This window comes from Empidonax traillii, unplaced genomic scaffold (assembly GCF_003031625.1).
Source record: "Empidonax traillii isolate 1590-97213 ecotype Southwest subspecies unplaced genomic scaffold, ASM303162v1 scaffold26:size2357266, whole genome shotgun sequence".
NCBI lineage: Eukaryota > Metazoa > Chordata > Aves > Passeriformes > Tyrannidae > Empidonax > Empidonax traillii.
The window spans coordinates 2,309,607-2,321,684 of NW_020955219.1; the positions used below are offsets into that span (position 1 = coordinate 2,309,607).

The 12,078-nt window shown below is 51.8% G+C and overlaps 1 protein-coding gene across 1 annotated transcript in view; it reads left to right on the top strand.

Moving 5' to 3' along the window:
- The window catches only part of LOC114070081 (dynein heavy chain 9, axonemal-like), a 63,399-nt gene that overhangs the window by 20,742 nt on the left and 30,579 nt on the right, over positions 1–12,078 (top strand). The window contains exons 17-23 of the mRNA XM_027907287.1: positions 15–433; positions 2,344–2,566; positions 5,008–5,174; positions 5,510–6,380; positions 8,456–8,586; positions 9,899–10,025; positions 11,656–11,678. Coding sequence (XP_027763088.1) covers positions 15–433; positions 2,344–2,566; positions 5,008–5,174; positions 5,510–6,380; positions 8,456–8,586; positions 9,899–10,025; positions 11,656–11,678 — 1,961 coding nt within the window. The remainder of the gene's footprint in view (positions 1–14; positions 434–2,343; positions 2,567–5,007; positions 5,175–5,509; positions 6,381–8,455; positions 8,587–9,898; positions 10,026–11,655; positions 11,679–12,078) is intronic.

Below are 12,078 nucleotides of genomic sequence, written 5' to 3' on the forward strand. Positions count from 1 at the left end.
TGTGCCCTCTGCAGGCAGACCTGGAGGAGATGCCTGGGCTGGCTGAGCTGCGCCAGGAGCTGCTGTGCCGCGTGCAGGCCGCGGTGTGCTGGTGCAGCGCGTTCCGTGGTTCCCTGGAGCGCTATTCCCACGTGTACAGCGAGGACCGGCGGGAGCTGAGCCGCCAGTTCCTGCTCTACGGCCGCACCCTCACGGCCGCGGAGCTCGAGGCCCAGGACGCGGTCCCCGAGGCGCTCCCCACGCTGCAGCAGTTCAGGGAGCACATCGACCTCTACGAGGGGCTGCACGAGGAGGTGACTCACATGGAGCCCCTCAGCACCTTCCAGGGCTGGCTGAGGGTCGACGCTCGGCCTTTCAAGGCGGCCCTGCTGAATGAGGTTAAAAGGTGGAGCTTGGTGTTCAAGCAGCACCTCCTGGAGCACGTCACGCACAGGTGAGGGCTGCTCCTGCCTCTGCTCCTGGGACCTGCCCGGGGATCCCTCCTGTCTTGACTGGGCTTTGTTGCTTCACACTGATAGCCAGCTGAGTCATAGAATACCCTGGGCTGGAAGGGACCCACAAGGACCATCGAGTCCAACTCCTGGCCCTGCACAGACACCCCAGCAATCCCACCACGTGTCTGAGAGTGTTGTCCAAATGCTCCTTGAGCCCTGGCAGCCTTGGGGCTGTGACCACTCCCATAGCTAGTGCAGGAGAAGGGTCCATGCTTCATGCCAGCTCCATCACATCCCTGTGTCTTCCATCCTCTGGTCTCTGCTGGCATGTAAACTGGGATCAGTGACATGGACTTGGTACCATTGACATCTCTGAGCCAGTGGCCCTGGGACCTGCTGTGTGGCATTAGACAGGGCATGTGTTTGCCAGCTTATCCTGAGCCAAATAATCCCATCTCCACTGGGGTTCCAGGCCTGCTTTTTTGGATCAGATGCTGGCCATCAGTAGAGCTGCATTAATGCCATGAGGTGCTTGCTCTGTTTCTGAAAGCATCCAAATTCAGGCAACCTGTCATGAGGAGGTAGCTCCAGGTTACAAAGAGGAGTTTGGGCTGTAAGTTTAGAAAGAACACATTCCCTGCTTTGAAGAGCTGCTCAGCCACCAGGTCTGTGCAGGATGATGCCCCAGCTGATTTACTGGTCACGACTTCAGTGAAGTCGTGAAGGTGTCCTAGGCCTTGGCTGCTCCCAGAGAAGTGTTCACAGACATCTGCAGTGGAGGCAGCTGCGTGGGGTGGTGATATGATCTCTTGTGTCTTCCCAGCACCATAATTCTGTTAGATAATTTCTGTGCAAAGAGCTTTTTGTGTAGCTGTGAAGGTGCATTTAGGAGTTGTTATTGAGAGTCCCTGACTCAGCAGTTTAGTCTTTATTAGGTGAAGTATTAAAGGATGCATTTAGGCCCAACTGCATCCACAGAATTGAAGTGGGCACTTAAAAAGTAAGTGCTTTGAGAGGTGGACAATGGATGTGCTGGGAAGGACCAGAGACATGGAAGCCCATTGTGCTTCTGCTAAAAGTACCCAGTAGCTAGTGAGGTTAAGAACAGGGTAAACAGGTATGGGAACATCCTCTAAATACTCTCCTTGTCTCTGATGATTTATGGCTCAAGGACTTTGAGAGGCATCTTTTGTTTAAAGACCTGGGTGAATTTTTTTCCTTTTACAAATGCCTGGTTGCTTTTCTGAATTGCTGTGAATCTGTATCACCTGCACCCTCCACCTGCAGGGAGGGAGTTGCCTTGTGAAGTGAGGCAGTGCATGAAAGAGAATCCCCATTTGTTGGAACTTTGCAACCTGCCAGGTTCATCTGGGAAGATTGGATTCTTCTATTGGAAGAGATGGGGTGAACACTGTCACAGAATCATAGAATAATTTGGTTTGGAAGAGATCTTAGAGATCATCCAGTCCCACCCCCTGCCATGGGCAGGGACACCTTCCACCAGCCCAGGTTGCTCCAACCTGGCCTTGGACACTTCCAGGGATCCAGGGGCAGCCACAGCTTCTCTGGGCAACCTGTGCCAGGGCCTGCCCACCCTCACAGGACAGACTGTCCTCTCAAAGGCACCTCTCCAGACCCCCCTGAGCTCAATGTCCCTGTCACACTCCTGCTCAGCTCCCCTGTCCCCAGCCTGAGAAGTCCCACCCTGTCTTTCTGTTCCTTGCAGGAAGCTGTCCCACATCCAGGGATCCTTCTGAGCATGAATTGCAGCTCTGCTGCCCTTGGCATGCAGTGGGCAAAGATAGCCAGGCTGTGCCTGTCCCTGCCAGCCCAGCTGCCTGTGGGAGGCTGGATAATAATTCCACAGGAACTGCTCTCATCCTGTGCCTCCCTGCTTTGTGCTCCACAGCTTGGCTGACCTTGAGGAGTTCCTCCAAACTGCTGAGGAAGGGCTGAGCAGGAAGGTTGAGAAGGGGGATTACGAGGGCCTGGTGGAGGTCATGGGGCACCTCCTGGCTGTGAAGGAGCGACACGGTGCCACCGATGCCATGTTTGGGCCCCTGAGGGAAACCATTGACCTGCTGAGAGCCTACGAGCAGGAGGTGCCAGGGGAAGTCCACCAGCAACTGGAGGTGGGTGAGAACTTGTGGTGGACACACGGTTTGCAGATGGTGAGGAGAGCAGGAGCCGAGGAGCATCACAGGAATGTTTAAGGCCCTGCTCCCTGTCATTAGAGGGCCTCAGTGGATAGTATTTTGCTACTGAAGGATGCTCCTTAATAGCTCTAAATTTTGGAGTTATATTGAGATTTTTCTTTTAAATCAGAGATTAAGCCTTTTGTTATGTATGAAAAACATAGAATTGCCTGCTCTGACTCCCAGCGATTACTCTTGAACGAAATTAATGCATTTTCAAATACATCTCTTAATTAGGTTCAATTATAATTGTTTTTAAATAAGCTGGTTCTTGGCAATGATGGAGATGGGAAGGATAATGTTGGCAGAGGACTTCAGGCCTCCACTGTGTCTGAACCACCAGATCTGCTTGACCCAGGGGGCATCACTGGGAGCAGGTTATGAAAGTATTTTGGCACCTTTCCACATGTGGCTATGATGAGTCAGTTTTCTTTTAGGAATCCCTTTCATTTCTGGAAAGGGGACCGTGAGATGAAGGTTAGTAATGATGGTGAGGTGCCCAACCAGCCTTGGGGACAGAGACAAGCAGCCCAGGGGATGCAGTGGAGAAGTGTGTGGCTGCCTGCTGATGGGTGCCCTGTGGACCCCTGTGGGCAGAGGGTCTGTGCAGGGCACAAGGTTAAAGCAGGAGCTGCTGGGTAGGAGTTCCTGCCTTGCAAAGGCTCCTGTTCCCTGCTGCAGGCTCAGGTGGAGCAAAGGGGGTTTAGCAATCCCTGGGTTTTCTGCTTGTGCAGCCGTGATCTGTGGGGGGTCAGTCACCACATCTGGAAGAGTTAAGAGTCCTAAAGATACCCACGGTCCTACAGACCCCTGAATACCAGCAGGGCTGCATTGCATGGGTGTTCTGGCTGCTGCAGCATTTCAGTCCAGTATGAAGCTGGAACCTGGCTCTGCTAATCCCCCTGCCCAGGAACTGCTGCTGTGGTGTCTGTTTGTCCAAGTACATTCGAACAACTGATTTATTTTCCTCACAGAAGAAACGAGGACATGGGACAGCTTGCAGATGCAGGAGATAACAAAAACCACTTGTCCTTTCTGGCAAGTGGCAGCAACACATGTGGGAATGATTCATTTGTTACTGTATGTGGAGGGAAAGCCAGTAGTTCCTGCAGGTACTGCTCCTTGTGTGGCTGTGGAGATGGATGAGCCTGGAGCTGGTAGGCAGAAGGAGAAAAGGAAGCAGCTCCATGTGTGCCCTGCTGTGGTCATGGATAGTGATTTCTGTTTGGAATGAGATGTGCCAGGGAGAGGCCCTTCAGGAGCCCCACTCTGGCCATCTCTGCTGCCTCAGAGCTGTCTTCAGTTATTTCCCTTCTTTTCATACTGTTGGTGGGTCTCCATTAATCTCTCCAAGTATGTGAACTGGGCTGAAAAGAAACTCAAAATCTTTCCTTAAGGCTTGGACAGTACACGGGGAAGTGGGGAGAGCACAGCACTGGGGCTTGGGGACAGCAGAGCCCTTGCTGTCAGTGCCTGGGCTGAAGGTATGGCAGGAGAAGCCCAGTGAGGAGAAATAAAATCCCTTCCTGAAGAAAATACCAGGTCTGGAGGGAGGATGGACAGCAGTGCTGTGCACCCAGAGTTGGATGAAGAACTGAGAAAGAAACCAGTCTCATTTGGTACTAATGTTGTATGCACAGCCTGGAGGGATTTGCCCTGTAGGCTTCCTGGAGTCCTCCTGGTATAACATCTCCTGGCAGGAACTGTCCCAGGCTCTGTTCCTTTAGCTCTGGGAAGCCAGAGGAGTTTGCATCCACATCCATTCTCCTGCCTTCAGCTGCTCCCAGCAGGTTCCAGGCCCTGATGGGCTTGATGTCAGAGTCACTGTTCTCTCTTAAGCACTGAACCATCCCATGAGCCCAGGATTGAGTCTGGGATCTTCTTTGGTAGTTATGAACATGTTTTTACAATCAGAACAGTCAGTTGTAGGGTCTTGGTCTTCATTAGTGTTCAAAATTTTGAATAAGTGGGAATATTTATCCCAAATTGTGTCTTTAGCCTTTCAAAGAATCACTGACTTGTTAAAGTTGGAAAATACCTTTAAAATCACACCCCAGCACCACCACCATGTTCACCACTAAACCATCTCCTCAAGTGCCACATCCACAGGGTTTTTTGCACACTTCCAGGGATGGTGACTCCACCACTGCCCTGGGCAGCCTGTGCCAATGCTTTGCAACCCTTCCTATGAGTTTTTTATCCTAATATCCAATCTAACCTTCTCCAGGCACAACTTGAGGCATCCCAACAAAACTTTCTTACAGTCCTAGACACGGAATCCGTTGCTTTTCCCGTTCTGTGGTTACCCGTGAACAGATCAGGCACATCATACACTGAACAGCAAGTCCTGCTTCCCAGCAGTTCTGTTTTGCCCACAGGAGCTGCCAGAGAAGTGGAACCAGGTGAAGAAGCTGGCCCTGGCTGTGAGGCAGCACGTGGCTCCTCTGCAGGCCAACGAGATGACGGCCCTGCGCCAGAGCTGCGCTGCCTTCGACACCCAGCAGCTCCAGTTCAGGGAGAGCTTTGGGAGAGAAGCTCCCTTCAGGTATGGACAGGTTATACCATCAGAGCAACCCTAAGGGGGAAAAAAAAGCTCTATGTGCTCGTATCTGTGCGTCCTGAGGATGCAGAGCCCTTCCTTACCTGCTCCCAGTGCTGTGCCTGGGCCGTTGTGTCCCTGGGAACACTGTCCAGTGTTAGCACTTTGGATGCTGAGGGGACATTATTGCTTTAAGGTGGCATCAGTAGTGCCATGGAGTACCATCAAGGTGTACTACAGACCTTTCATCTCTCCCCTGTCTCTCAGAGGCACTGTTTGGTTTATGTTTTCTTTAGAAGTTGTTACAATATCACTTATGAATAACAAACATTTATTTCTAGGTTTGACACTGAGAAGCCTTATCAACTGCTAGATACAAAGCACATGGAGATTAAACAGATGGAGTCAGCCATGACCTCGATTTCGGAATCAGCTGATCTGTTTGAAGTCATGGTGCCAGAATATAAACAACTGAAGCAGTGCAGGAAGGAGCTGTGTCTTCTCAAAGAGCTCTGGGATATGATCTCCCTGGTGAACACCAGCCTCAGTGACTGGCAGACCACCAAGTGGGTGGATATTAATGTGGAAAACATGGATCTGGAGTGTAGAAAGTTTGCAAGAGAGATTCGGAATCTGGATAAAGAAATGAGGGCATGGGATGCTTTCACTGGGCTGGAGAGCAAGGTGAAGAACATGCTGACAGCCCTGAAGGCAGTGGCAGAACTTCAAAACTCTGCCATCAGAGAAAGGCACTGGAACCAGCTGATGCAGATGACGGGTGTGAGGTTTGTGATGGACTCGGACACCACGCTGGCTGACCTCCTCAAGCTCAACCTGCATAAATTTGAGGGTGAGGTCCATGGAATCGTGGACAAAGCAGTGCGAGAAATGAGCATGGAGAAAGTGCTGAAGGAGCTGAGAGTGACTTGGAGCACCAGGGAGTTCCAGAGCGAGCCTCACTCCCGCACCAACGTCCCCTTGCTGAGGTCAGATGAGGAGCTTATTGAAACTTTGGAAGACAACCAGGTGCAGCTGCAGAACTTGATGTCATCCAAATACATTGCTTTCTTCCTGGAGGAGGTGTCTGCCTGGCAGAGGCAGCTCTCCACCACCGATGCTGTCCTGTCCCTCTGGTTCGAGGTGCAGCGCACGTGGTGTCACCTGGAGGGCATCTTCATAGGCTCAGAGGACATCCGAGCACAGCTGCCCCAGGTAGGAGACCTCAGATCCTGCTTCCTCTTTGGAAAGCGTTGGAGAAGAGCCTCCATTATTAAATAGGGTTATCTATAGGGCCAAGTTGCCCCAAGCAGGGCTTTTCTCCTGCTGCTTCGCTCTCTGCAGGCTCCCTTAGTGCTGGGGTGGTTTTCCCTGAGATGTTTTTGTACCACAGGCTGTGCCTGAGCTGTGATGAGGGGCTGATTTTCTCCCCTCCACTGCTGCATGGCAAATGTAGAGTTTCTGGGGCTGAGCAGGAGGCTGCTTGTTCCTTCAGTGCTGCAGGTGTGTTCTCTCTTCCCTCAGAGGGGAGAGCACTGGGAGAATTACTCAGGCACTGCAAATCCCAGAGTTACAGAATGAGTTGGAAGAGACTCACAAGGACCATCGAGTCCAACTCTTAGCCCTGCACAGGCCCACCTGTCACTGTCCAGGAGTCACACCCTGTGCCTGAGAGGATTATCCAAACCCTCCTTGAGCTCTGTCAGCCTTGGTGCTGTGACCACTTATCAAACCAGAGGTGGCTCAGGCAGCATCCCCTCCCTGGCTGGTGCAGGGGGAGGGCAGCTCTTCTCCCCCTCCTGCTTTGGGAAATGGAGCAGAGTTGTCGCCGGGGAACCCCTCAGGTTGGCTTTGAGTCCAGCTACCAGAGTTATTCCAGCCTGGGGCCGTGCTGAGGAGGAATGTGCTTTCACTGCAGGTGCAGTGTCCCCACTGTCCCAGTGCCTGTGCAGGGTCACTGATGGGGGACTGGCCCCCAGACAGGGTGTGCACCTGACAGTGGCTCGCCCTGTCCCCATCCCTTCCATCTGGGCTGCTTGGACTGTTCCCCCTCTGCTCTGGTGAGTGCTGGCCATGCCTGGCTTCCCAGGCTCTGTGTCCAGGGGCTGCTCCCAGAGCCCTGAGGGCTGTCCCGTGTGCCAGCACAATGTGACATCCACCAGCTCTCTGGGGGTGGGGCAGAAACCACAGCATGGTTTAACCTGCGTCTCACAGGGCAGCGTCTGCACCTCCACACCCACCCAGCAGGTGCCACGAACCAGCAGCCACGTCCCTTCCACAGCACAGGATGAAGCTCAGACCCTCTGGAGGCTGAACCTCCTTGGGATGCATCCAGGGCTGGGGAGTCTGTGCTGACAGGGCCAGGATGCACATCTGGAGCTGGCTGGGAGAGCTGGGGGTGCTCAGCCTGGAGAACTGAAGCATCTGGGGAGACATTAGAACCCCTCCCAGTGCCTAAAGGGGCTCCAGGAGAGCTGGAGAGGGACTTTGGATTTTGGGGATGGAGGGACAGGACAAGGGGAAATGGCTTCAAAATGACAGAGGGTGGGTTTAGTTTTGATATTAGGGAAGAAATTCTTCCCTGGGAGAGTGCTGAGGCCCTGGCACAGGTTGCCCAGAGAGGTTATGGAATTCTCAGCGGGGTGGGACTTGGAGCAACCTGGTCTAGTGAAGGAAGGGGATCTGGATGATCTTTAAGGCCCCTTCTAACCCAAACCATCCTATTATTCTATGATTCCATGCATGACTTCAGCCACAGCCTTGCTTAGGGGCTTAACACAGGTTAATGTGGAAGTGTTCCCAGGAGAGCTTGGAGCAATTTTATTCAGAGTCCTGTCTCACTCAAGAGGCTCAGCTTGGGAAGAAAGGAGGAGGAGGGACGTTTTGAAGATAATTTATTTATTTTTCACTATTTAGCTCCAGAAACTCAGGGTCTCTGTTGGGTGTCAGAGAGCTCCTCTGCTGGTGATCTGGGGTTCCATGGGTTCCTGGGTATTTCATCTGGACATGGGAGCTGAAGGGGAATTCAATCCCCTGGAAATGGGTGGTCCTAGGGTTTGGCTCCTGCACAGGATCACTTTATCCACAGCCCCTTTGGAATACAATGACAAGGCAAAGGCCTGACTGGGGAATTGTTCCAGGCACGTGGTGGGGAGAGCCTTTGGGAAATAGACTGTCCAGAAGACTCTGCAGAGGAGCTTTCCCCTCATCCCAAAGCCACACCCAGAGGATGAGATCTCTCAGCACAGTTTCAGTGTCACTGTGATTGTGTCCCTTGTATCCCTTCGTAGGACTCCAAGTGCTTTGAAGGGATTGATGCGGATTTTAAACAACTGGCCTATGAAATTCAGAAAACCCCAAATGTAGTTGAGGCCACCAGTAAACCAGGTCTGTCCCAACAGCTGGAGGACATTCAGAGGAGGTAGGTAGAAGGTCAATCCCAGGAATGTGTCAGAGGGAATCAGCTCCAAGTTTGATGATACTGTGCTCCAAGGCTGTTTCTGAGGCTATACATTATCTGCATTCACAAATCTCAGCCCTTCTGACCTCTCTCAAGTCTTTTTACTTGTGACCCATCACCCTGAAGCCCCTGAGTGGAGTCTGGCTTTGTTTAGGGGCAAATTCTCATCCTGACTATTGGTTTGCACACGATCAGGGCCATCCAGGTGGTTTGAGCAGCTCATGTCCTCACTACTACCCAAATACAGTGACTGAAACAGCTGTAGAGGGGTGTGAGGAAAGAATCTTTAGTTTGGATACTGGGAAGAAATCCTTCCTCTGAGGGTGGACAGGCCCTGGCACAGGTCCCCCAGAGAAGCTGTGGCTGTCCCATCCCTGGAAGTGTCCAAGGCCAGGTTGGACGGGGCTTGGAACAACCTGGGCTGGTGGAAGGTGTCCCTGCCCATGGCAGGGAGTGGGACTGGATGGATTTTAAAGGTCCCTTCCAACCCAAACCATTCCATGATTCCATGATAACTGCAGCAGAGCTGAGCCCATGTTCTTTAATTGACAGAATTATCCCTCTGTGTGACACAAGGTGTAATAGCTCCCTGGGAAAGACCTGAGTGTCCCGAGATGGAGTCACTGCTCACTTAACATATGAATGCACCTGAAACATCCTTCAAAGTTCCCGTGGAGCTGTTCTGGCAGTAACAGCTCTCCATTTCAAATAAAGATTGGATTTTATTTTCAATTGGATAAGGCTGATGTTCCTCACAGTGAATGTTATTTAGGAACTTTGTAAGCTCAGCAGCAGTTTAGCATGTGAACACTGCAAGATTCATTTTAGATCGGAGCAAACTAGTTTCCTTTCATGCTTTGCAAACACAAAAAGCTGAGTTGGTTGGAATCAGACTTTAAAATGTGGCTCATTAGAATAAAAGCCGTTCTGGAAATGTTCATCCCAGCGTGAAACCACCTGTGGCAGTTAAGAGCTTGTCTAAAACAGTAGGTCAGACTGCAAATCTTTCCAACCTCTTCTTCCACCTGTGTTCCTGCTTTTTTATGAGGCTGCCCTGGCTCTTGAGTGTTTGACCCTGGAGCAGAGAGTGAGCTGTGAGTTACTTTGTGCTGTGTTGATCTATTCAAGGAATGCTGGAAGGCAGCTGCAGGCTCATGCCTTGGGTTTCCCCATGGTGGGGAGAAACTGCTTGATAACCCAAAGGGCAGCATGAAGCATGGAAAGATATGTACCCCCCTGTCCTGGGCTCTGTTCATCTGCTCTGTCTCCACAGGTTGTCTCTGTGTGAGAAGGCTTTGGCTGAATATCTGGACAGGAAGAGGTTGGCCTTTCCCAGATTTTACTTCATTTCTTCTGCAGATTTATTGGATATCCTTTCCAATGGCACTAACCCACACCTGGTAAGTCTTGGAGTGCATCAGCTTTGCATTTTGCAGCTATCAGTAGTGTCACAGTGGAAGATGCAGTCGTGGGACTCTGCAGTGTCCTTTCTGGAGGGCTTTTTCTCCCACCCTGATGTGAACCAATAACTTTCATAGCTGATCTTCATCTGTTCTGGATAGGCAGCACATGGCCTGGGTGTTTTCTGATCTAACTCTGGTGCTGCTTGTGGAAGGTTCTGGGAGCTCTGCACTGAGCAGAGCTGTGCTTTTGGTGCCATAAAAACTGGGGGTTTGTTTCTGCTGGGACACAGCGAGGTTGAAGGAAACCACCTCGAAGATCTCATCCAAAACTTGTTGCTGACCTTGGATCTCAACCTGGGATGCCACTAAACAGCATCTGCTGCTGGAAGAGCCACAGACTGTCCACTCCAATGTGGAAGTGTTGAATCACTGGTGGCTTGGAGAGGTCCTTTTTTAGGGCAGAAGAGGCATTTGCTGGTGGCTGCCTCTTCCTTCCCCCTGCAAAGCGCTTTGGGGTGACTGATTGTAGGGGGAGGGAGGCACAGCACCTGGAGGGGGTGAGGCAGGTGCTGGTCAGACCCTGGCCATGGCCCAGGGCCAGGCTGTGTGTCTGACCCTCTGCACCACCGACTGAGGAGGCTGCTGTGCCCCAGGCTGGGCTCCTGGGATGGTGCCTGAGTGCCAGCTGGGGGGACATTGCTGGGCCATCCTGGGGAGGGACTGGTAGGAAACTTCCTGCTGTTCCCAAGCATCAGGCACCTCTATCCCCCGTGGGCAGAGCTCAGAGGGTTTAATCCTGAGGGTGCTTTTCCACATAGAGCACAGCAGTGTTGGGGTTGGTTATTGGTGCTGCTGGAGCTGTGCCAGGAATCCTCAGCTGCTTTGCCTGGCAGTGCTGTTGCCTGGTTTGGGAGGCATCATTGCTGTGTAAACCCAATCAACAATGCCTTATCCCACCTTTCAGGAGTGAGTAATCTCTCCTCCTTTAAGCTTTTCCCCATTTTCTATGTTCACATGAGCACATGAATGGGGCGGGTTTAAAAACTCTGTTGTTGCCACTAAACTTAAGCTCTGCTTGGATCTGTTTTCTGCTGCTGGGTGATTTCAGCCCACAGAGTGTCATAAATACACAGCTGATTGATACTTAAAATGGAGAGAAAGAAAACACAGGAAGCAGAGGAAAGCTACTGTGGTGAAATGCTCTGTGGAGTAAGAAGAAATTCCTGGTGCTTTCTGTTATTCAGAACTATTTGCAGTAAAATCAAAGCAAATGTCAAGTGGGATCATACCTGGATACACTCTCAGCCTTTCCACTGTAGTTTCAAAGCCTGATAATTCCTAAAGGAGGATTAAATACACAATGATATTTATCCACTTGAACTGGATATTGAGCTGGGGCAGAGTCAGGTGTATTCCAGGCTCCAGTGGCAGGAATGCTCCAATGCTGGAGCACAGCCAAAGCCCTGAGACAGGCCAGGGGCTGGCAATGGACACTGGGGATTGCTGAGCAGAAACTTCCAGGCATAAGAAAAGGTTTCTGTGGTTTCTGTGAGATTTGAAAGGAGATGTGCTTCTCTGGGAGGCGGCTGACTCCCTGTTGCTTCTTGATCCGCTCTGCATCTTCCAGGATTGGGCCCTGTTTGATCACAGGTAAGAAGATTGATGAGCTGTGTCCTCCACTGGGACCTCATGAAGAAGGTTGGAACCCTCTGGGGCTCAGTGAGTGAGAACTGAACAAACAAGTCACAGAATCATAAAACAACCTGAACTGGAAGGGACTCACAGAGATCATCCAGTCCAACTCCTGACCCTGCACAGACACCCCAACAATCCCACCCTGTCCCTGACAGTGTTGTCCAAACCCTCTTGGGGCTGTGCCCACTGCCCTGGGGAGCCTGTTCAGTGCCCAACCAGCCTGTGGGGGAAGAACCTTTTGCTGAGATCCACCCTGAGCCTGCCCTGACACAGCTCCAGCCATTCCCTGGGGGCTGTCCCTGCTCCCCCCAGAGCAGAGCTCAGTCCTGCCCCTCCTCTGCCCCTGCCCAGGCAG